The sequence below is a fragment of the Nanorana parkeri genome, unplaced genomic scaffold (assembly GCF_000935625.1).
Source record: "Nanorana parkeri isolate BGI_ZX_2015 unplaced genomic scaffold, ASM93562v1 scaffold48, whole genome shotgun sequence".
Lineage (NCBI taxonomy): Eukaryota > Metazoa > Chordata > Amphibia > Anura > Dicroglossidae > Nanorana > Nanorana parkeri.
Window position 1 is genome coordinate 2900929 of NW_017306316.1, and position 26868 is coordinate 2927796.

Consider the following 26868-nt stretch of genomic DNA (forward strand, 5'->3'; position numbering starts at 1 on the left):
TATATATATATATATATACACACACACGGTGCACCGAAATGCAATTTTCAGACCGAACCCGAAAAAAAATAAATAGGATTGATTTCCTTGTCAAAGGAGGCCAAGCGGGGCAGTGCGGGAGTAGAGCTCGGCCTCCTGTGACATCGCTGACAGAGCTCTCCTCCCCGCCCCCCGCTTGGCCACCTGACAGTTTTTCTCCTACCCGCTGGGCACTGCTTTGTGTCAGAGGGGATGCAGAGCAGCCCCCTGCGGGTAAGAGAAACTTGAGACGCACCACATTTCCAGCCCCTAAAAAATATATAAAAAGTAAGAAATTGTGATAAATTTTACCAAAGAAAAGAGACTTTACCCATAGCAAAGTGCATTTAAAATGTTTTTTAAAAAAAACCTGTACAGAGTATGTTGGCGCTATATAAATGCCCAAATTAACCTGAAATAAAGCAAACCTGCATTTCTAAAGTTGTAAATTGCCATTTTCATATTCGTTCTTGTGAGAAAAAAAAGTAAAAGGTGAACAAAATGCAGATATTCTACAGCTAGGAGAAATATCTACACGATCAATTGCTTATTGTTTCCAGCTAACGAGTTTATGTGCAGAAATGTAAATCCTCACAATGCGTCTATAGAGACCATGAAGTTGTATTACATATTCCATTGGAGGAATCCCAGCGTGTTTCCAGGGAGACGGAAACGAGATATTGCCTTGGAAACTGCCTCGGCTGACTTGTTTCTTACAGATAGTGCATCAGTTTGGGTTTCCTTGGACCATCCTTTCAGGGAAATAAAAGAACCCTTCTTCTCTTAGGACAGACAGGATTCTCGAGAGACCTTAAGGACCTATATACCTAAATTATAGAATATTCATCAGCTGGTTTAAGTAAAAACTGTTTTACTGCAATTGGTAGCTAATTCTGTAAAAGTTTCAGAAGATGTCAGTGGCATAGTGAGAAGTAATATTTTCAAAGTAACAGCTGACATCTTGTCCTGCCTCAAGGTGCCCATACACTGCACGATTATCGTACGATAATTGTATGCGATCGGGTTTTCGTACGATAATCGAGCAGTGTGAACGGAGACGTGCGACCGTTTCTACTGTACGGTCGCACGTCTTCTGTCGAACCAGCATGTTCGAAAACCAGCCGGGAATCGTACGATTCTCGGCTGGTTAGAACGGTGCTCGGAAGATAAATGCTGAACGGGCCGGTGTGCGCACGCGCACACTGCCCGTTCAGCATTGCGGTCATCGGAAGCCCGCCCCTCAGGAGGGCGGGCTTGCGATGATCGAGAGTGCGATCTGCCTGTCCAAGATAGGCAGATCGTACGTTTTTTTAATCCCTTTACAACCAGAGTGTATGGCCACCTTCAAGGTGTATGGCCACCTTCAAGGTGTATGGCCACCTTCAAGTGTATGGCCACCTTCAAGTGTATGGCCACCTTCAAGGTGGCCATACACTCTACAACCATCGCAAGACTTTAGTCTTGCGATGGTTGTAAAGGGATAAAAAAAACGTACGATCTGCCTATCTTGGACAGGCAGATCGCACTCTCGATCATCGCAAGCCCGCCCTCCTGAGGGGCGGGCTTCCGATGACCGCAATGCTGAACGGGCAGTTCACCGGCCCGTTCAGCATTTATCTTCCGAGCACCGTTCTAACCAGCCGAGAATCGTACGATTCCCGGCTGGTTTTCGAACATGCTGGTTCGACAGAAGACGTGCGACCGTACAGTAGAAACGGTCGCACGTCTCCGTTCACACTGCTCGATTATCGTACGAAAACCCGATCGCATACGATTATCGTACGATAATCGTGCAGTGTATGGGCACCTTTACCCTAGAAACAATCGTCACTATGACACCTCCTTTTGCCTCCACATAGCACTTTACATCCGGGCTGGGGTAATCTGAGGAGCCAGGTGGCCAAATGTTCCTTAAATGTTACAGCTGTTGCCAGGGCCGTACCTACAGATCACGGGGCCTCATAACAAAAATGTGATAGGGGCCCCCTCTGAGCTGTGAGTAACAACACCAAGATCCCAAAGACTCCCCTTGTGCAACCGACGTTGGCTCTACACTATAGACTTTCCAGCCCTTAATGATACAGCACTATATTATCTTCACATGTTCTATGTTTAATCTGCCTCAGCAACCTAATGGGGCCCCCTTTCTATAGTTACGTCACTGGCTTGGCCTAACTTCTGAGGTTTTCTTTAGTTGTTGTCAATGGAATTGGCCCCTATAAAATCATGCTGGCTCCTGGATTGGACAGACTGACAACATACTTCTATATTAAAATGTCCATGCCTTTTTCATCATATTTTACAAGGAAGGGGGTAAAAGCTTGCCTTAAAGTGACATTAAACCCTCAGAATTTTTAACATAAACCAATACTGTAATGTGTGCCTTACTGTAATCCATGGTAGTTTCCCTTCTCTTTGCTGCTCTTCCTTTTAAATCTGTATCTGTTCTCATGCTCTGCAGAACTTCTGTTTTGCAGCAGACTGCCTTGTCTGAGGAATGGATACATGGTGTCTGTGTATAGGTTTGTACCTGAGCCAGCACTACAGGAAGAGGCCCTGAGCTGAAAAGGGAAGTTCTCCCCAAGCATGAAGACATGAGGATTTAAAAAGGATGAGCAGCAAAGAGAAGGGAAACAACCATGGATTACAGTAAGGCACACATGACATTACAGTATTGGTTTATGTTAAACAATCTGAGGGTTTAATGTGACTTTAAGGCTGGAAAAAGCAAATCACTCTTTCTAGGTCACATGATCTGAAGCTGCAGCAACAGTATTATGGACTGATGATGCCAATATCAGCAATAACTAATGAAGACTGGTGATGCAGAGCTGTTGACATCCTCTGGCTCTTATCAGGTGATAACCTGCTGTGCTCTTTGCCTGAGCACTCTTATTGGGAACATTATTCCCAGCTATTTCTGTAGACTACCAAACCCCTTTTCTCAATGCTATTTAAAACAGTGGCTGGGAAGGTGTTGTGTAGTCTTGTCCTTGGGACACTAATCGTCCATAGTTAGTGTATAGTAGGGCTGCAGCTAACGATTATTTTCAAAATCGATTAGTTGGCCGATTATTAAGTTCGATTAATCGGATTTAAAAAAAAGGCTCCAGTGATGGACTACTAGTTTGTATTGTGATTGTAGTCCATCACGGGAGCAAGCTTGGAGCGGTGGAAGTAAAAAAAAGTGTGGTGTGGAATATAGTACATTATACAGCAGCTTTAGAGGAATACAACAAATCGCAGCAATAGTACCACTATAGTGTACTATTGCTGGGATTTGTAGTCCTCTGTAGCTGGCGTTATTCTGCATTGCGCTGTATAATTTATTATTGCTGGGATTTGTAGTCCTCTATAGCTGGTGGTATTCTCCATTGCGCTGTATAATGATTATACGGCGCAATGCAGAATACCACTGACCAGTTATAGAGGAACTACAAATCCCAGCAATAATACATTATACATCGCAATGGAGAATACCACCAGCTATAGAGGAACAACAAATCCCAGCAATAGTACATTATACAGGCTGCTTAATGTATTATTGCTGGGATTTGGTGTTCTTCTATAACTGCTGGTGTTCTGCATTGTATTGTGCATGGTATCCTGCATTGTATAATACGGTGGCACAATGCAGAATGCCACCAACTAATATATATTCTGGTCAGTGGCGTAACAACCGGGGGGGGGCGCCGGCCGAAAATGGCACTTTTGGCTAAATGCCGAAAGTGTCATTTTCCTGCAGATACATCGGTTCGGTGCATCCGTGCTTTCTTTCCTCCCCGCTGGGCGCTGCTCTGTGTCCCAGCGGAGAGGAGAGAAAGTGACAGCCTGCGTGAGGAGAGCGTTGTGAGCGGCCGGTGTCTCTCCTCCCAGACCGCTCAGCCGCCTATCACAGTCCGGCAGAGCGGTGTGGGGGTGGAGACAGGCCACACTGTCACAGGAGGCAGAGCTCTCCTCCTGCACCGCTCGCTCAGCCTCCTGTGACAGCGTGTCAGAGGAGAGCAAGTGCAAACACTCAGTGATCAGTGATCGCTGAGTGTGTGTAGATAATTGATGACATTGTATGTGTACTGTATCCCCAATTATGAATTAATGGGAGTGATCTGCATCACCTCATGTTCATTCATGATTGTGGATATAGTAAACAATGTACTCATGTTATCAATGAACAGGAACACTCATAGAGGAGTACACCTGAAAGTACTACAATGCCATTATAGAACTAAGAATAGAACATTTAAGTTTATCTATGTTTTATTCTACGTTCTATAATGGCATTGTATTTTTATTTATTTTTATAAACTTTTAAAAAAAGTTTATATTTATTTTTGTTCGTTTTTTTATTAAATATTTTTATTTAATACTTTAGTTTTAGGGGCTTTGGGGAAATATTGGGGGTCTAAACAGACCCCTGATATTTCCCTTTTAAAATAGAAAAAGAGATTGAGAACACAGAGTCCTCAATCTCTTTTTCTGTGTCCCCTGTTATCAATGAACAGGAATCCTCTATGAGTGTTCCTGTTCATTGATAACATGAGAACATTGTTTGTTTACTATATCTACACTACTGAATGAATGGGGGTGATGTAGATTACTCCCATTCATTCATAATTGAGGATATAGTTAACATACCATGTCCTCAATTATGTATTAACACTCAGCGATCACTGATCGCTGAGTGTGTGTACCTTGCTCTTCTCTCTGACACGCTGTCACAGGAGGCTGATCGAGCGGTGTAGAGGAAAGCCCAGCCTCCTGTGACAGCGCTGTCTCCGCCCCCACACCGCTCTGCCGGACTGTGATAGGCGGCTGAGCGGTGTGGGAGGAGAGACGCCGGCTGTCACTTTCTTTTCTCCCCGCTGGAACAGCGACCAGCGGGGAGAAAAGAAACCAGGGATGCGCCGATGTATCAGCCGAAACATGGCTTTTTCGGCATTATGCCAAAAGTGCCGTTTTCAGCCGATATGTTTCGGCGCCGATATATAGCGGTGCATCCCTAGTTTAAATAGTAACCTGTGTGCAAGAGAAAGGTTATATCATTTTTACTAATATCTGACTGCCAATTAGAGCCCACACCAGGCAGGAGAAACAATTACCTCAGCCCTTCCCTCGAAAGGGGTTAAATGCTTATTCTTCCCTCCGACAGACTATCTGTGCAACCGGTCCCTGGATCTTCTTTGGCCTCTTCTCTAAGGCTGGATTCATACTGTTCCATGGTAACACACACACACACACACACACGTAGGTGTCCTATGGGCCCATGCAGTTTCCCTTTCCCTACTAAACTGCAGTGCATAGATGTGAACCAGCCCCATAGGAAATAATGGGATTTGTACTTGAGATGTTTTTTCATGCAGCAACATGCATATGCTTTAATGTCAGAGGCCAACCCATGCCACTTTGTATAGAAGAGGGGTGAGCTGCATATTAAAGCATTTTTTTACACCTACCTGTGCATTTGGTTTCAGAAACGAATTCTGAAAATTATGTCTGCAGCTCCAAGGAAAAAAAAAATGTGCCAAAGTCAGCTGGCAGAATAATCATCCCGTTGCTAAGCATCTAAACAAACACAGGGAGCTCCCTGACTTGAGATGGCCTACATTGAAGACAGCTAGCTACACTCATGTGCCTAGCAGAGCAGCACTTACACAACGCTTGTGGCGTCAAAAGCTGCCGCTCTCCACTTGGAGTATACTTGGAAGTTAACAACAAAACATGAATCTAATTTCATTCTCTATTTATTTTGAGACATGAAAGAGTTTGCTCCTGAAGGCAGAACAGGTCACATCTGCCCAAACTGTTCAGTAGGTTTGCCACATATAACCACTGAGAAGGCAGATCCCAATTCAAGTGCCAGAATGTAAAGTGGAAATTCACTGCACAGTCACCACAGTAAATGATCGAGCGTAAAGTTATTCAGACAGATGAAAAGAACACTCACACATTCAATATATTGATCTCGGCACTAATCTCTTTTTTTAAGCATTCTTCATCTTTACCTTTGTAAAGTGGTAGGTGGGCATATGACGTCAAAGGCTCTTTCTGAACTGAACGCTCATCACTAATAACAAACATGAGCAGTTTAATCCATGAGCATGCATGCTACCTTATATCCACTGTGCCCCCATGTGCTTATCACTAACCACAGACATGCTCTGTTCATGAGCATGCAAGTCACTTTACATCTTCTGCGCCCTGATGCAGGCAAAAAAGGGGCAGAGTGACACCGTGGGGGACATTTAGTCTAGGGTCACATTATAGCGATCCGTGACTGCGCTACAATCGTGCACGAAACCCAACCGGATGGGCGCACAGTCATGGAATCGCCCGCCACCGCCGATCACGCTGGTGGTGCAATTATATTCTAATGGCACCCCAATCGCCCCGAGCAGATTGCGTGGTTTTCCACCATGAACACGATCGCGGCTAAAAAAAAAGCTGTGCGTCGCAAAAGGTACATGCACCTTTTTTTTAGCTATTGCCATGCGGATGTAACCCCATTAAAACCAATGGGGCAGCTTGGCAACCGCTGTGTGCAATTGTGCACGATTGCGTGGTCCCGAGACGCGCGTCCCAGGATTGCCCCTGAATGCACATTTCCCCATTTTTAAAAAATCTCTTTAAGGATCCTGCATGCACAAAAAAAACAAATATCTGTCAATTAGAAATGCTCCCAGCACCTAAATTCCTGTTGGGAAAATGTGAGGCGCCATATGCCTTTTGTGGGCTGAAATTGCAAGACTTGTTTTCAGCCTGGCCCAGTTGTCTGCTGGTAAACTACTGCATCTCACTCATTCTCCTAATCTCCACAGCATAGGGACTAATCCTTCTGTAGATAACAACTGGGAGGACTTTTAGAGAACACAATAAATGTGCACAGGACAGCTCTGAATGTCTGACAGTCGATAGGTTTTTTACACTTCAAATGATATGCAAAAATACTTTTAAAGTGACATTAAAGACTATTTTTTCCCCCCACCCAATGTTAGTGTAAGGACTTACCTTAAATGATGCTCAATAATCTTCTTCTTTACTGTCCTTCTCAGCGCTCCCTCCAGTGCGGATCTCCGATCCAGCGCCGACTCCTCTGTCCTCCTCTTCTCCCATGTCCCACGGAGTCTGTGCGGGTTCACGCTGCTCCATAGACTTACCTTGTGTCTCTCGTCTCCCGGCCGAACACCTGAGCTGCGCCTGCACCCACTCCAAGATCCTTTGTGGCCGCCCGAGACTCTTCAGATGTTCGGATGGGAGTGCGCGGCGAAGACACAGTTAAGTTTAAACCTGTTTCAAAAAGGTTTTTTAGCAGTAGATCTATGCAAAAGAAACGTGAGGGTTTAATAACCCTTTAATGGTATATATAAAACAGACCAAAAGAAGAAAATAAGAGGAGTTCTTTCTTAAGGTTTACATTACATTAAATTATCAGAGTAGCAATACAAACCTAAAAAAGAGGAGTGCTTATGTTCATCACCTCCGGCACTCCCAGTTCTGTTGCAAAGTCTGGTGCCCACCAAGTGCAAAAAAACAAAACAAAAAACAGATACTGGGAAGATTGACTAATACCATCATCTATGACCAGACCTCTCCTCTCAGCTGGCACATAGATAGTGGTGTAAAGAGAAGTGGGAGCATGGTAAACACTGCATTAGGTCAGGGAACTGTAAAGTGCCTTCTCCTCTCCGTGAATGTTAAAGGAGAACTATGGGGTTAAGGCTTTTCCCCATAGTTCTCCTTAGGGTAACGGGAGGACTAAAACTAGCGTCCTCCCGTCACCCTAGGCTCAGTATACCGCGAGCTGTAGCTCGCGGTATACTGAGACGCCGCAGTATACCGCAAGCTGCTGCTCGCGGTATACTAAGCCGCCGCAGCTGAAGCGGATCCCGACAATTATGTCTGGATCTGCCCAGCTGCGTGACTGACAGCTGGCTTCCGCCTATCTAGAGGCAGAGCCAGCTGTACCCGCCCCCTCCCCCATTCTTTCCGCCAGTCAGCGCTGGTGGATCGGAGCGGGGAGGGGGGAAGCCAGCCCCTCCCATATCACGGCAGAGATCCGTGACAGGATCGAGAGGTGAGCGAACGTCGGTATGTGTTCGCTCACCTCCTGATCTACTGAGCCGACCTGTGACAGTCTCATTGTCACAAGTCGGCTAGAACTATGAGGTGAGTGAAAAGCACTCCCCTCATAGTTCTCCTTTAATACCAGTTATATGAAAAAACATAACTTGGCATCTCTTGACACATTTAAGGCCTTCTTCACACCTAGGAGTTTTTGAGCAGTTGGAAAAGTACTTTTAAAATGCCCAACACAAGAAATACCATGATTTTCAATGGCCCTGGCACACACCTGAGCAGAAAACCGCCAGTAGTAAAAAGCCAAATGCCCGGAAAGGTACAGGAGCTTCTTTGGGCAGTTAAAAGCGCATTTTTGCCCCATAGACTCGGATGGAAATGCCCTAAAATGGCCGGCAGAAGCATGCTGCACATTTGCGTGAGTGTTTTTGCGCATTTAAATGCGCGTTCTTTCATTGCCCACAATGGTTCACGAGCTGGCAGTCAAAACGCACGTCTTCATGTACGCACGTAAAACCGGGCAAATAACCGTGTGCTGCTCATGCAAACGCGCAAAAACATTACCGCCTAGGTGTGAACCAGGCCTTAAGCTAAGACAAAAAAATTCCACAAGCTGAAAATGATTTGCGCAAACACGAGAAAGTGTCTTATTTGTAGGAAATCAACTGCAGGAATGACTTACCTGAAGGAGTGTATGCGTGTTAAGAGTGTCACCGGAGCAATAAAAGGTCAAGTGTGTCTTATGGCAGAGACTGTGGATTCTACTATTTTCTTCTACAATATAATAAGATTTCTATAATCTACTTTCGGATTAACAAAAACGCAAAGAAGCTCAGGAACCTTTCTAACCACCGCCTAGCACATTTCACTTTGTCTCATGGTAGTGACTGTATTCCTCTTCCTAGATAAATCTGCAGGTACTTACATTTTTTTTTTTTTTTTTTTGTAGAAGCCTGGAGATCCTGTTTTTCCTATTTAAAAAGGTACACCAAAGAAAATACTGTGGGTTAATTCTTCTAAAACAAAATATTTTGCACAAGGCAAAATGAAACAGGACACTGAATTACTGAACACTACATGCTGCTTTGGTATCGGCCAGCAGAGAAGACTACAGCCTTGCTCTTTAAATGAGAATAGATCTTGTCTCGGCTTTGAGAAGTATAACTAGGCCACTTGAAGCCAGGGAGAGCTTTTCTGTACTACCTATTGTAGTATACTGTTACAGCAATGTCCCCTTTTCGCCCACCCTTACTATAAACCCATCGATGTGCAATGCTTTACCCTACGAGGACAGCAAATCAACCAATAATAAAGGCAAAAGTATAGTTCTAAAGTACAACGAACTAGAAGAAAAGATTCGACTTTACCGTAGGGCGAAAAGTTGTCGCTGTCAGCGGTTTATCATCGAGTCTCTAAAGTCAGAATAGTTTTGTACAGAGCTACTGACTCTCCTTAAAGAGTAAGATGGCATCATTGGACACACTGAATTCTCTGTAAAAATACCTTTTGCCAATTAGGGTCTAACCCTGGAAGAAGCTAAGGATCATTACTGGATTATGGGGCTCAGTGAAAGAGTCAAGGCATTACCCAAATTTTATTCTAAACCACCCATTCCCCTCAAGAGCATGTACCAGTTCTCACCCAATATGTGTAAGGATATGTGAACACGGATTGTGTTTATTGATGTATATTATGGGGAAAAAAAACTAAAAGTTTTATTATATTTTAAAAAAAAGAGCATGTACCAGCTTTACTTTTTGTTCATTAACCTTGTGCCTGTAACATGAAACAGTTTTTATTACTACCAGGCTTTTACATTTTTTGCAAGGACAGCTGCAGAGAGGTCATTTCCTATTGACCTAGGCATGAATCCAGAACTACATCTCTCTATACACAGTGTGTGTGGGCGCAATCTACTGGGAGTCAAAGCAGCAGCAGCATATGACTCTGGGAGTCAGGGCTTGTACACACCATGTCCGGACCAGATCTGCAAATGCAGTGGGGGGAATTTATCACAATTGGAGCAAACAGAAACTGGAGCAGTTGCCCTTGGCAACCAATCAGCATCTCTCTTCAGTTTGCTCAGTTGGGATTTGAAAAAGAGATAGAAGCTCATTGGTTGCAGTGCAAATCTGCTCCAGATTTTGATAAATTCCCCCCAGTGTTTTTGACAAGTTCCGACGCAGATTGTTTTTTCTTTTTTAGCTTAAAATGGGCTTTCAGGTACAGTCAAGTGGTTTCCAGTGCATTTGCATGCGTTCTAGACCAGAGAATATAGCAGCATTTTTCCCCCCGCACCAAAAGGACTGCATTGGTGTGAACAGAATCCGGAAACACCATAGGAATACTTTAGGATACATTTCAGGAGCGCACAAAAACTGGTCTGGCCTGGATCTGTTCCAGACATGGTGTGAACAATTCCTCAAAGCAGCAGCATTGTTTTTCTGGTAGACAAATCAATGTTCACCGATCAGCTATAACATTATGACACCCCCCTAATATTGAGTAGGTGCCCCTTTTGCCGCCAAAACCATGCTGACCCATCGAGGCATGGACTCCACTAGACCTATGAAAGTATCCTGTGGTATCTGGCACTAAGCGATCAGTAGCAGATCTTTTAAGTCCTGTAAGTTGCAAGGTGGGTCCTCCACGGATGGGACCTGTTTTTCCAGCGCATCCCACAGATGCTTGATCGGACAGAGATCTGGAGAAGAGTTTGTTATTGTGTTCCTCAAACCATTTTTGAAATGCGGTAGGGTGCATTATCCTGCTGAAAGAGGCCACTGCCATCAGGGAAAACCATTTCCACAAAGATGAGTACCTGGTCAGCAACAATGTCTAGGTAAGTTGTACATGTCAAAATAACATCCATGGGGGCGTGGCCTGGCAATGGAGACGTGAAGACGTGTCTCCCTCGAGCTCTGCATCTCCCGAATGGCAGGCCCTGACGGTGACTTGGTTTGGACACTGCAATGCACTAAAAATGACCATACTCCCCAGAATACTGTTTCTGATGCAGGCGTTGCCCATCCGTCTAAGTTTTTTTTGCACAATAAACATAGATTATAAAACCAAAAAAAAAATAACATCCATATGAATGGCAGAACCCAAGGTTTCCCAGCAGAACATTGCCCAAAGTCTCACACTGCACTGCAATTCACTTCACCTATCAGTGGTCATAATGTTGTGGCTGATCGGTGTATTTGGACATGGACAGAAAAGGGTAGTGTTAGGCAGATTCCTGTAGCCCAGCAGGCAAGACTGACCATGGTGGTTGGGAATTCAGTGCAGCAAAGTAACTATTGCTACCCCCAAACAGAAATTTAGAAGCACACTGCATTTCAGGCATCTCAATGGGTATTTTTGCTCACTAGAAGCATTTTTAAAGGAATAAAACATGGTTACGGGGGCATGCATTGCAGGAATATACAGATGTTTTTATTTTTGCCCTGACATACACTGGAAGGAGGTTTTTGCTTTCTGGCTATACAACTATAAACACTTGCACAGTGGCAAGCCTGTATGATAATTGCAACCCTTCAGTACTACAGGATCTTCCTGGTTGAACTTACAAATAACTATATTTCAACAAGTTCTACAATGCATCTTACTGGCTAGAGTGCCCGGAACCCCTGGTTTCAAAAATCCAGTTTCTGACCTGAAAAACCATAAAACAAAAAAACATTTCCTAGATATAGGTTCATTTACACAACTATAAAAGCCTACAAAACTATCTGCCCTTTCTTGTCTTGTATTAAACAATAAAATAGAAGCAGCAAAAAGGAAAAATTTTAAACTGCAGACACTGTTGTAACTGCACTGACCCAATTATACCCTGCCCAGTGTGCTCATCACGTACAATCAATAGAACATCATGCTGTCTGTAAACACAAAGCACATGATATGAGAAGCACAGCTCTGACAGCCAGCATGTTATCACATCCATCCTACAGTGTTACTTTAGGATGAAGAGTGTCCATAAACATTAGATGATCACTGATTGATGGCAGTGTCACTCAAGACTACACCAGGGATGACAGCTTACTACATAAACATGCATGCTCCAAAGATAAGGGCTTGTTCACACCAAGTGCAGAGCAGTTACAGAATGCATTCCAATGGTATTTTGGGCTCTAGTTCACACCACAGCGTTCAGGGAGCCGTGAGTGCAAGTCACGGCTCTCTGCAGGGATAGATCGAGAAGTGAGTGAGCGACGGTATGTGTTCGCTCACTTCCCGATCTATTGAGCCGAACTGTCACAGTTTCATTGTCACAGGTCGGCTAGAACTAGGAGGTTGAGCGAGTTTCACTCGCCTCATAGTTCTCCATTAATGCGTTTCTATGAAATGTTGCACCAATCGCCGAAGGAGAGCGATTTTTAGCCAAACGCAACCCAAAGCTGTAGCAGATCACCAGTGACTCTAGCTGCAAGCCCTGGCATTAGCAATCTGTAGCAGTGATTCATCTCTGCTGCAATATCCCCCCATCTGACACCAGCCGTACTGACCCATGTGCTGATCCAACAATCCTAAATCGTTAGCTGAGAATATTTTGTAAAATCACTGCAAAAGGAGAAGGCTTTTACTTATCGCCCAATAGAAGAAAGACCTTGAGCACTTGTAAATTACATCACATGACCCAAGGCAGTTTTAATAATGGGAGTTCCAGATGTCATTTTTATTTCCACCCCACTGTAAAAAAAGAAATTCTGAATTGTCCCATCCCTGATTATCCCCCTACATTCTGCGGTGTAAAAAGAGAAGGAGCCTGGCAGATAACCAGATATTTAATACAGCCACCCACGCGTGCAATGAAACTTTTTAACGTTTCTGCAAACAGAATACAGACGCCATATTACACTGGGATCGGATTTTCTTTTAGTAAACAGAAAGCTGAACGCCAACATTCACAGCACATGCTGCACTGCCGCAGACCACACACATTCAGATACACAGCCGCCACGGCACTTTAATACTTATCACAGGAATCCTACAAATGTACAAAGGAGAAGAAGAAACTATTTCACAACACTGACTATGGGATCCACTTATAAATGCTTAGGGAAAAAGAGTAAAATGTTCAGATATTTGCATCCAGATCCTATTCTTTACCAGGATTCCTACTATAATTCCATTGCAGTGTGCCTAAATGTTCAGGCTTAAAGTATATCAAAATACAACAACAAAAATATAATATTATACACTACCAGCCCTTACATGTGGTGGCTGCCTGTTTTCTTTTTTCATGCCACAGAGATATACTTGTCAATCTCATCAGAAAAGCAGTGTATGTGGAACTTCCAGTGCACCGAACTGAAATATCAAACAATCTAATCAGCCTTTCCAGCTAAACTACAGGACTCCCCCTCCCCATGTAAGGGAAGGAGCCGTTTGTAGTCCATGGGCTACCCCAATTCATCCTTTGCTATATATGCGCCAAGATGGAGGCTCCCATAGAATAGAGACAGGACCACACTACACAGAGGGGTCTTATGAGGCAGTGTTGCCTCCACATATTTTGCAAAAGTTGTGCAACTAAAACCTCTGTTTTTAACCCGCAAATGAGGTGAGCGTAGGGGGGCGTACGGCCGCGTAGCCCCATAGAGAAGGACGGGGGCGGCGTTCTAATCACACACAGCGCCTGTCCTTCCCGGCAGCTACTTGGTACGGCCCCGCACGCAGCACGGATCTGTACGTGCAGGCCGATTCGTGTGTGAATGGGGTCTTATAGTGTCATTTGTTTTTTTGCAGGCTAGCTGGTTAAATGTACTGGGAAATGGTTGCTTTTGTACTGTGTATAGCTCTTCCATGTGCACTTTACTTTATGAATTGATTAGTGTGTTTGTTTCACATTTTGTAGTCCCGAACACACTAGATGGCAGGTGTGCTATAATCTGCAAGTATAGGTCTATTTGCACATTGCCCACCCTAGGGCACAAGTTCCACCTAAAATAAAAGGAATTACAGCTACAGCAGCTGTAAATGGAAAATGCACATAAACAACAGTCCAGAAAAATACCTGCAACTCAATGCATAGAGATGCAGCTTTGTTGCTACAACCTTTAAGTCGGTCACATTGTCAGCAAAAGAAAAATGTACCAACAGCTTTGTTGTGTTGAAGGCCTATATCTATATACAAGGCGTTCAAAGCATATCCCGTCACAGCCTAGTAGTGTGGAATGTCTGGGGATCAGCAATGCTGTAGCATCTCAAAACACACAGAACTATGGAAAGGAAAGTACATACAGGGGCGGAGCTACTGCCAGTACAGATGCACCAGGGCCAGAGGCTGGGGGGCCCAGTAAGGTCTGGTCCTGGACACGCCCCCTTGGTGAAATATGGGGCAGTGCAGGGTGCACTGCCAATGGGATTCTCAGCAAGGGGGTGGGGACTAGTGAATTCCCGCTCCAACTCCCGGCCGCGTCCCTAGTAACAAGCGTCGGAGGAGGAGAGGGTGTGTCACATGTCCTCTGCACACCATCTGGCCAGGATGTTGTCGGGCTCTGGCTGCACTTCAGTTAGTGTAGCGGGAGAGTCACTGAGTCCGAATGAGGATCGAGTGGCATGGGGGGAGGGGGGTGTAACTGCACGCAGGGTGCTGTAACTTCATTTAATTAAAAAAAATGGATTATTATAGGGAGCATTACACTGTAATATTGCCTATTATAATCTATTTCTCAGATTAAATGATTACAGATGTCTTCTGTCGGTTCCAGCAATGGGCTTGAAGACTGAACAGAATAAAGGGAGATTTGATGCTTTTCTGTAGTAAAAAAAAAAAAAAAGATAATATGAAGAGCTCAATCCCAGGGTTGGATGAAATATGGCACTTTCTGTGACACTTACAGCCACCATTACACCCACACAGACCACCATTAACCCCGCACAGCCCACCACAGAGTATGCACAGCCACAATAAACCCCGCACAGCCCAACTGAGAGTATGCACAACCACCTGAGTGTCCACATAGCCCACCAAAGAGCCTGCGCAGCCACCTGAAAGTCCGCACAACCCACCACAGAACCTGCACAGCCACCTGACAGCATGCACAGCCCAACATCGACCCCTCACAACCCACCTGAGAGTATGAACAGCCCTCCCTAGACCCCACACAGCAACCAGAGATCCTCCGCTGGTGACATCAGGTCGGCACCCTGGAGCAGCACAGGGGATGTAGTTTCATATTATTCTGCATTGGTGTATAATGTGTTGCTGGGATTTGTAGTCCTCTATAACCAGTTACCATTCGGCATTGCTGTATAATCTATCGCTGGGACTTGTAGTCACATGACCCTATAATGGCAGCACAGTGACTTTGTAGTTAGCACTTCTTCCTTGCAGAACTGGGGTCCTTTATCTGTAGCCAAGACACTATCTGCAGAGTTTGCATGTTCTCCGGGTACTTGCATGTGTTTACTCCTACTTCCTCCCTTATTCCTAGACATTCTGGTAGGTTAATTGGATCCTGTCTAGAACTGGCCCTAGCATGATCTTGTACTGAGCGCGCTCAAGAAGGCCATCTCACCCCCAATACCAATTTGATAAGCACCTTAAGTCCCTGCAGAGAAATGCACTACACTACAACATACTAATTGGGAGTCACTAAACTACTACTAGCTATACCATGACCTGGATAGATAAGCGCTTTCACAAACATAGCAATCGCTTCCACAAAACTATTCAATCATTTAGAAATTACACTAAACAGCCGCTATAGCTAATAAAAGATTGTGTTCACCCGGAACGGACAATCAGTCCTGAAAGAAAACCCAACCGTTCTCAATTCATCTTTTCTTTGTTGTGTTCAACAATTATTTTTTCAGCATTTCATCTAAAGTGATCACATCTATAATTAAAGAGTTCATTCACCTTTATGCGAACATTTACAATGCAGTCCCGGGGTACCCAATGGTAATCATGGTGTGGTGTTAAGGAATAGAGCGTCATTTAAATGATATACTTGTACGCCAAGCACAACTTATGCAAAGCCTGGCCATCAACGTAGCATTCTGAGCGATCCGCACCATCCTGCAAGTGAGCTACATGGATGGTTCCTTGGGAATTCCCCCCTCATGACTGGAGCAAGCACTCTCCCTCATTCACAAATCTGCACATGTGCAATACGCACTACCTCATTCACAAATCTGCACATGTGCAATACGCACTACCTCATTCACAAATCTGCACATGTGCTATACGCACTACCTCATTCACAAATCTGCACATGTGCTATACGCACTACCTCATTCACAAATCTGCACATGTGCTATACGCACTACCTCATTCACAAATCTGCACATGTGCTATACGCACTACCTCATTCACAAATCTGCACGTGACCCACGCTCTCCCTCATTCGCAAATCTGCATGTGTGTAGTGCACTCTGCCTCCTTCACAAATCTGCACGTGTACGACGCCCTCTCTCGTCCACAAATCTGCACGTGTACGGCGCCCCCTCTCGTCCACAAATCTGCACGTGTACGGCGCCCCCTCCCTCGTCCACGGCGACCCCTGCCTCGTTCACAAATCTGCACGTGTACGGCGCACTCTCCCTCGTCCACAAATCTGCACGTGTACGGCGCACTCTCCATCGTCCACAAATCTGCACTGTATGGCGCCCTCTCCCTCGTCCACAAATCTGCACATGTACAGTGCACTCTCTCTCATCCTCAAATCTGTGTTGAGTTGTGGACCAAGCAGAGCTCTCGTTCCTGTGATGGGGATGCGGTCAATGGACCATCGTACTTGGCACACATCACTCAGAATGCAGGCTTTGTGGAAGTCACACTCAGCCTACAAGTATGCCATTTCAATGAAGATCAATTTATCTGCACTGCACCATGATTTTGAATCTACTGGGGCCCCTTGACTGCACTGTGAAGTGTATTATGAAGGTGAGGTAACCCTTTTATAATTACATGTACCATTTCCATCTTTTCTGAAAAAAATACCAGCTTTACTGTTTTTATTTTATATTTACAGTGGCAACAAGTCCAATTTTAACCACTTGAGCTAGTTAAATACCAGCCAGGGGGTGCACTTATTAAATGTACTGCCAGCTGGGAGGTAGTCATAAGCACCCTGTAAAAATATATAGCAATGATGATAAAAAAGAATGCTTTGTAGATATATTATACAACTAGTTGTAGAGATGGCTTGCCTTAAATGAGGCCTCCATTCATCTCCACATATCAGAAAGACATTACAGCTTCCACATCTTTAAATAATGGGAAGTGTAGACCAATGGTTCCCCCTGAGCCCTCTAGGTGGCAGCACTGCATCTGTGCCAGCGTAGAGGGAGCGAGTAGCCCCGCCCACACACTGACCTCAAACACAGTAGCACGCGCTGCGGATCTCATGCAGCCGCTCGCTCCGAATCCTCCTCCCCCTCCTTCTCGCATCAGAGAAGTTCACAGACACACGGGGCGGGGTTTTGAGACCCCGTTGACGTCAGCGGGTTCGGGGTAGCCATGTGCTCCAGTCGCACGTGGACTTGGGCGGAGATCACGCGCGCGCTGCGGTCCAGTCCTCGCCTCCCCCCGCCGGGTGCGCGCACTCGCGTGATACTGGGGCGCGGCGGGGCCGAGGCTGAAAGACATCCAGGAATCAGTGGGGCGGGAGAGGAGGGGCGTGGCGTCTGTCGCAGTGTAATGTGGAAACACAACACGCACTGTCACCGCCGCCGCCTCACAGCGCGCACACATCGAGAGGAGGGAGGGGGGCTTAACTCTGTATGTGCCGGTCTGATGTGTACATGAGACCAGGGAGGCCGCGAGAGAGCCAATTTCATCCTGCTGCTGTGACTCTACATGGTGGCTACAAGTGCTGGGACTTTTAGTTCCACAGTGACTGTTGAGGCATAATATGCCTCAATTAACAGTGTAAAATAAGACCCGTTAGTGTTCTCAAATCCGTTCACACATCTGCCTTACATTATCGTGCATTTTACATCCGCTGCGCTAAAGCCGCATAAAAAATTCCATGTCAGGCTTAATACAATGCACATGTGCTGCAGGGCATTGTGTAAGTGCGTTGAGGGGGGGGCTATTCAAAATAATGCACCATACTGCAGTACATGCATTGGTGTTGCCGCATTTTATAGTATTATTTCGCCACACAGGCCCATATACTGCTCCGAGCAGTATAAGTGTAGGTATTCAGGGCCCGTGTACATCAAAGCATGTGCATAGAGGTGCGGGATTTTGTCACATCAGGCAGGTGCACCAACATGGGTCAATGTGTGCTTACTCTGTACACCACCATGCATTTTGATGGGTTTCCAATGCAATGTTTTTGAATGTAGTATATGGAGTGGATAAGGTTAACAGCCATTGATGGGCATATGCGTTTTAGTGTGCAAGAGCACATGTGTTAACATGCAACAGTCAGTGTTCCCACAATCTGGCCGTAGATTAAAATGTAGAAAACAGACACTGAGATCGCTCGTGCAGCAAAAATGGGCACCGCGAGGGGTAACTATTTACTGTCTTCTATGCAAATATTTGGACCTATTTTTAGTTACACCTAACAAGCATGGGGAGGAGGAGGATAGCAGGTCAGCACTAGTTACAGTTTCCGGGCAAGGTCCACTTAAAGTGACAATTATTATTATACAGGGTTTATATAGCGCCAACAGTTTGCGCAGCGCTTTACAATATAAGGAGGACATTACAATCACAATACAATTCGAGACAAGATGGTAAGGAGGACACTACCCGTGAGGGCTTACAATCTAAAAGTAAACTCAGGAGTTAAAGGAGAACTATGAGGGAAGTGATTTCCACTCATCCTCATAGCTAGAGCCGACCTGTGACAAAGAAGCTGTCACAGGTCGGCTCTATCGACCGGGAAGTGAGCAGAAACATGCAGAAGATCCGCTCACGTCCCGATCATCTCCCTGCAGAGAGCGGTGACCGTCAGGGCTCCCCGCAGGGTTTCCCCCCTTCCCCTCTCCGATCCTCCAGCGCTGAGTGGAGGAACGGACGGGGGAGGGGACGGGCACAGCTAGCTCTACCTCTAGATAGACAGAGCCAGCTGTCACTCACGCAGCTGGGTGGTTCTCGACAGTATTGCCGGGATCCGTCCCGGCTGCAGCGCTCTCAGCATATAGAGGGCAATTGCTCGCGATAAACTGAGTTTTGGTGTCACGGGAGAAGGTTAGTATATGTCTTCCTGAGTCCATAAAGAGAACTATGGGGAAAACACTTACCCCCATAGTTCTCTATTAAACCTTAACATTGCATACAAGTACCTTAACTATTAACAATGAGGGGAATTTATCAAAACTGGAGCAGGCAGAATTTGGAGCAGTTGCCCATGGCAACTAATCAGCTTCTCTCTTTTATTTTCTAAGCTTAACTGAACAAACTGAAGAGAGAAGCTGATTGGTTGCCATGGGCAACTGCTCTAGATTCTGTATATCCTCAAATCATCTCTGAATTCATGCCGACACTGTCCTTCCTTCTGGAGGGTGGCTACTTTTGTTCCCCATGGTTCCTGTGTGTGTTGTAAAGTAGCCACCGCTCCAAGTTCACTCCCGTGATGGACTACAATCTCAATACAAATTAGTAAACTATATGCGAGACTGTAGTCCATCACGGGAGTGAGCTTGGAGTGGTAACTACTTTACAACACACAGAGGGACCATGGGGAACAAAAGTAGAACTAGAAGGAAGGACAGTGTCAGCCCCGATATAGAGATGATTTAAGGATATACAGCCGAGTGATACACACACAAAAAAAAGATACATTTTTGTTAATAGTTAAAAGCTACTTTAATGCATTTTTAAGATTCAACTAGGACTGCAGCCAACAATTATTTTCATAATCGATTCGTTGAAATTAAATTTTCTTGATTAATTGCATTTAAAAAAAAACAAACACTCTTATTGATAATGAGAATAGTTGACAACTATTCTCCTAATCGATTAGTTGGTTGCAGCCCTAGATTTAACGCCTGAGTTTAGTGTCACTTTAAAGGTAATAAGATCTTTCTTTCTCTCCACAAACCTTAATATACCTGCAGATGAGAGGTCCAGCCCCTGCTGAAATTTCGTGCCCCTTCCAGCTGCAGATACAATCGTACATCCGTTCCCCTCTCCTCCTGACCAATCACAACACTGAGCCTGGGGCAATTTGCTTTGTGATTGGCCAGGAGGAGAATGGGATGGAGATGGGGACCGCAGCGCTGAGGTCTATGAAACTGCTGAGTGCTGCAGCTGGAGTGGTCACAAAGTTCAGCCGGAGCCAGACCTCCATTCGCAGGTATACTGAAGATTTGCGGGGAGAAGGAAAAAGATAATTATGGCAGGCTGGTTTACAGCAACCTACTACCTGCAGTATTGTGCCCGGAGTTGGGCTTTAAACAGAAGAGAGTTTATATTAACTTGAAAAACATGTGACTAACAAGGCATCCTTGGCTAATTAACTCGAACCCCATATGGCTTTATATTCTGAGAGACATGACAATTGTTAGCACGTCAGCACCTGGTTATTTCCTCCTGAAATTTTAAAAAAGTGGCGCATACAGTTTAGCATGATTATGGAGAAGGGATTCTTAAGGTGCCCATACACTGCTCGATTCTCGTACGATAATCGGGCGAAATCCCGCGATCGTACGAGAATCGAGCAGTGTGAACGAAGACGTGCGACCGTTTCTACTGTACGGTCGCACGTCTTTTGTCGAACCAACATGCTCGAAAAGCCGCCGAGAATCGGACGATTGTCGGCGGGTTTCCAGCCTGCTCGTCCGATAGCTGCGGAACGGGCCGGTGTGTGCACGCGCACACTGCCCGTTCTGCATTGCGGTCATCGGAAGCCCGCCCCTCAGCGGGGCGGGCTTTCCATGATCGCAATTACGATCTGCCCGTCCAAGGTGGGCAGATCGTACGAGCTTTCAATAAGGATACGACCATCGCAAGACAAAAGTCTTGCGATGGTCGTAAGGTGTATGGGCACCTTTATACTGTTTATGTACAACAACAGGCACTTCCATTACACCCCACTGCAAGGCCTAGTGTACAGAGATGTGCTTACACTGATGGACACAGAGGAGTAAAAGCAAAACACAATCTGACCAAAACTAATGTCTTCCATAAAGCAAAGCTAAACATTGAGCTTACTCTTGCATTAGCATTGTACTATACCAATTCACATCATGACCCGCAGACAGTCAACAGAAACAGAACTGTATCTGCATCTACAAACCAGCCAACACATTGACAGTCTTTGGGATACTTTGTAAATCGGGAAGAAGTAAAAAAAAGATGTCTTCCACAGCAAAAAAATGACAGCCACCTTCCTCTACTAAGAATGTGTTTTCTTTGTATCTCTGTTGCAGAAGTTTCAGGAAGAGTGGAGAAATCTCCTCAATAGAGACACAGACAGTAATAAAAAAACACGCGGCAGAAAATAAAAGATTGCTATTGTAGGTGATAAGCTGCAGAAGTGCATAGAGTAGGGTGGGTGGGGGGGGCAAACGCGAACACTCCCATGAGGCAATGCAAGGTTCTCATAGCCACAGGCACGAATCCCAGAGACAGATGCATCATGGGACTTGTAGTTTTACCACAGCTAGAGGGCTGCAGTTTGCCCCCCCCTTGCATAGAGGTTGGATCAGATCTTCTCGGACCACCAACCCAGAGAAAACCCCCAAAAATATTAGTAAATGATAAATAATGAAGAAATCCCCCTCTCTCCATTAATCCCCAGGTTCCAACAAATGTGTTGTATTCGCTGGATGTACTGCGCGAGCGTCAAACACTGACGTAGCCAAGTGCATATCATTCAGCATTTTAACAATGACAAACGTGAAAATGTCACCATCATGCTCATTTCTGTCCACGCAAACCCAACTTGATCTCATCTTAAATGGTACACAAACAATTTCCACAACACTTTTTCCTGCGTGCATTGTTATATGGGAAAAAACCCTCCACTTTGTCACTTATCCCTACACCTTGCAATTATATTTCGATCTTGTTCATGGCGTCATCGAACTGTCGTTGAATTTCCACACGACTGCCCCATCGTGCGCAGACCAATGTGGATTTCAAATATCGTTTGTTAGCAATACTAACTGACCGAATTTCATCGATCGACAGAACGGATTTGCGTTTGCGCATGTGCAGTGTTCATGTTGTGATTTTTTTCTTAGAAAAACGCCACTAATCCATCGATTTCGTACGATTCGAAAAACGTTTTCTAGCCTGCCTGGTGGAGGAAATTCGGCCGGTTGTACAGTAATTGTGATCGTTCACTTCCCATCAATTGGCCGATTATCATACGAAAACCCGATCGTAAAATGGTGTATGCGCACCATTAAAGCAGGGGTGCTCATTAGGTAGATCGTGATCTACCAGTAGCTCTCAAAGCTGATGCTGGTAGATCACAAAGGGTGTGAATGGCGGCCCCTTTATTCCATTTTGGTATATTTATTTAGCGGTGCACACATGATTACCTATTAGCCTGAGTCACTGAGCCAAGCTCCCTGACACCTTTCTGGTGGATACTGGTGGTTGAAGCGCTATAACTAGTCCTTTGAAAAGTAGATCTTAAAACACAAAAAAATGTTGGCACTGCTTTAAAGGAACACGAGTTTGTTCAAAATAAAGGAAGAACACTTATTTTAACACCTACCTAATACCATCCTAATACATAATAGCAAATTTACCAACACTTAGGCCTTGTTCACACCAAGCGCGTTCCAGGAGCAGAGCAGTTACAGACCGGATCAAAACTGCGTCCAATGTATTGCAATGGTATTTTGGGCTCTAGTTCACACCGCAGCGTTCATGTTTCAGAGCATGTAAAAAAACTGCAGCAAGCCCTATTTCACCTGCTCTGGAACACATGCAAACGCATTACAGAACGCATGCAAACACCCTGGAGCGCACTGAAAGCCCATTTTAAACTAAAAAAATATATATATTACAGCCCGGTACACATCAAAAACGCGGCAAAAAATGCAGCATAACACACTGCACTGCGTGTGCAGAAACTCATGCAGATCTGGTCTGCATTTGGTGTGAACAAGCCCTAAGCCAATGTGCAGCCCCCAGGATGACAGAGGATGTGCTTGTGGCCTCCCTAGACTTACAATATTAATCAGCACTACTCTACCTATTCCCAGTGGTATCCAAAACAAAGTTAATGGTTTGGCCTGGAGTTGCATTTCAAGTAAAGTAAAGCTGGCCACCGGTGGAACGTTCATACAAAATATCTCAACGAATGTCATTCTAAAATTTCATTTGATTTTAACATTTGACTTTGTAATGAACGGAGTTTCCTGTACGAAAACCACATTCGGTTAGAATTTCTGGTAGCTGTAGCTCGCTATATACTGAGCTTTTGGGTCACAGGAGGACGTTGGTATATGTCCTCCCGTGACCCTTAAGAGAACTATGGGGAAAAACACTTAACTCATCGTTTCTTAACTATTAGAAAATCGAGGGAACAAACACATTTCTTCACACGAACTTCTACCCATAAATGGCCAACTTAACGCTGCAATGTGCCACATTCAATCTACCAAGTACCTTAACTATTAACAAAAATGTGTCTTATTTGTGTGTCACTCGGCTGTAGATCCTCAAATCATCTCTGAATTGGTGCCGACTCTGTCCTTCCTTCTGGAGGGTGACTACTTTTGTTCCCCATGGTACCTGTGTGTTGCAAAGTAGCCACCTCTTGCTCTCATGATGGACTACAATCCCAATACAAATACATAAACTATACGCGTCACTGTGTGTTGTAAAGTAGTTACCACTCCAAGCTCACTTCCGTGATGGACTACAATCTCACATATAGTTTACTAATTTGTATTGAGATTGTAGTCCATGACAGGAGTGAGGTTGAAGTGTTGACTACTTTACAACACACACAGGGATCATGGGGAACAAAAGTAGCCCCCCTCCAGAAGGAAGGACAGTGTCAGCACCAATTCAGAGATGATTTGAGGATCTAAAGCCGAGTGATACACAAATAAGCTACAATAGTGTTCATAATTAGGGTACTTGAATGCATTTTTAAGACTTAACTCCGGAGTTTAGTGTCACTTTAAGCACAAGTAAAAACCACCATTTAGTCCAGGCATGTATTTACTGAAGTTCATTGAATGGAGCATAGTTGGGGATGACCAACACAGAATTAGATCTGCAGGTGCAACCGTGTCAAAATTTGACCAGGCTAGAAAGGCAGCATCAGAGTTCAGGCACAAGTCAAACATGTTTAAAAAGGCACACCTCACATACTAGATGAAAATATATATGAGAATATAATAATTCAGTGTACAGCACCCACAACAGGTTACACAAAGAAAAGTGCCAATGCATTTAAGCATAAATAAAGCAAACTGAAATTAAATAATATTTTAGAAGATATATATAGTTAGACTTCATTTTACATCTTTGTGCTGCCAGTGTGTGTTGTTTCTAAAGCATGTGATTGCTGTGCCAGAGGCTACGTCTCACAAGACTATTCAAAGGTTGTGTGTGAGCAGCAGGAGACATAGAGAAGCATTCAAAGAACTGGTGAAGGTGAATTCAGAACACACTAGCCTAGTTAGAACCAGTTAATATTAAAAATGCCAATAGCATTGGCAACTGAGCCCTTGCCAGATCTCTGGGTAATTGTGTGTTTAGCTATTATATATTCTGATACAGTTTAGCAAACCTTGCAAAACGGTTAGCAGAGGTGAACTCCAGGTAGACAGCTAAATCCACAGTTAAATACGTGCATGGGAACTTTATGGCCTGCCAAACTAACTGAAATTCTGCTTGGACGGTCTTGTGATACAGCCACCCTGCCACACAGCCCAACCAGAGCCAGATCCAGAATCATAGTATACTAAAGTTAAAGGAAACCTCTGGTTAGAGAACTTGGGAGGATGTCATAAATGAACTCTCCTTCTGTAAAATGCTAGGTTCCTGGCAGGCATGCAAGTCCTCTTGCCTCAATTTTTTGAATCGCTGATAGAGAACAGGTGTAGCAGGCTGATGAGATCTGACTAGTCTGACTTCCCTGAACTGTATACCTGGAACATCAGCAATGGCAGCACCTATGTTTCTATCATGACAGCTTTACTTTCAGCAATACAGCCCAGTTGAGAGCTCTACCCAGCTTGTGGTTGGCGATTGATGAAGCAGCAGTATAATGGTGAGGTTCTGTCCTGTGATCTCCACTACTGTGTGATCCCTATTCATTACAAATAATGTACAGTGGTACCTCGGTCCACAAACTTAATTCGTTTCACGATTCTGGTCGCGAACCGAATCGAACTGTGATCAGACCGCAATCTTGACTAGAGGAATCCATGACCATGTGTCAGAGGAGGGAAGATAACTGCGGTTGTTTTCTTCACCCGAAGCGGAGTTCTGACTCTAAATCCCATGGATTAAATGTCAAAGTACAACTTAAAGGAGAACTATGAGGTGAGTGATTTATACTTATCCTCATAGTTAGAGCTGACATGAGACATTGAAACTGTCACAGGTCGACTCTATAGATCGGGAAGTGAGCGAACACATACCGTCACTCGCTCCCTTCCCAATCATCTCCCTGCAGAGAGTGATGACTATTAGTCACCGTTCCCGCAGGATTTCCCCCCACCCCTCTCCGATCCTCAAGCGCTGACTGGAGGAACGGACGGGGGTGTGAGTGGGCACAGCTGTTAGATGGGCAGAGTTCACTGTCAATCAGCCAGCTGGGTGGATCTCGACAGTATTGTCGGGGACCCGTCCCGGCTGCGGCACTCTCAGCATATAGCGGGCAATAGATCGTTAAACACTGAGCTTTGGGTCACGGGAGGACGTTAGTATATTTGCTCCCGTTACCCTAAAGAGAACTATTTGGGGAAAAAAGGTTACCCCATAGTTTTCTTGTAAGCATAAAAAGAACCTGTGAGGATAGAAATATCAGAGCTGCCAATGCCGCTTTGCAAGCTCCAAGTTTGCCACTCTGATCTTGACTTCTATTTAATCAGTGTCCTGGCAAAAACATGTAGCTAGTGAAGTCTGAAAAGTCTACAGCCAAAATCTACATCCCTCTGAGTGACTCAATAGCAATTAAGGCCAACATGAAGATGACAGCTGTGGAGCCTGTCATTTTAAAAGTTAGCAAGTTCCATATTGCTGTGCGCGTCGGTTCTTTTGAATCATGGCTTAAACACTGTACACCTTGACTAGACCTTGATTAAGTGCTTGGGTTACCACACGGGCACACTGATATCTAATGCAGGGGTAAGACCTATGGTACAGTCAATTTTAATCCAGCCTTACTTTTACCTCTAAAGGGAACATACTGTAAATATACATAAAATATAAACACAAAAAGGCAAATAGCATTAAAGAAAGCATTGCAAGCTACAGTTTAAGCCATACCTGGATGTATCTCAGAGCACTCCGCAACACGCTGAGGTTTGATGTCTTCTTGTCATCCACATTTGGGATGTTCCTCTTTAAGGTTTCAAAGCATTCCTTCAGGTGTGCCCGTCTGCAGGATATAAAAAGGCACCCTTTATTGGTTCAGTTACCAAATATACACTATATACCAAATACAGGACATCATGAATATTTACTGTCAAAACTCAAGGCTGGCAGATCTAATACAATATCGATTTGCAAGCATATAGGAGATATAGATGTGTGTGTGTGTGTGTGTGTGTGTGTGTGTGTGTGTGTCTTTAAAGTAACAAAGAATCTTGCAAGCAAACTATTTTAGCTCTTTAAAACCCTACAAAAGGGGTTTTAAGGTCAACTGATGCACACACCCTCTTCCC

General features: G+C 44.7%; 1 protein-coding gene across 3 annotated transcripts in view; it reads right to left on the bottom strand.

Moving 5' to 3' along the window:
* The window catches only part of MNT (MAX network transcriptional repressor), an 80952-nt gene that overhangs the window by 21107 nt on the left and 32977 nt on the right, over window positions 1-26868 (bottom strand). For all 3 annotated transcript variants that reach the window (XM_018573904.1, XM_018573912.1, XM_018573898.1), the window contains one exon: window positions 26471-26582. In XM_018573904.1, the coding sequence (XP_018429406.1) occupies window positions 26471-26582 (112 nt within the window). The remainder of the gene's footprint in view (window positions 1-26470; window positions 26583-26868) is intronic.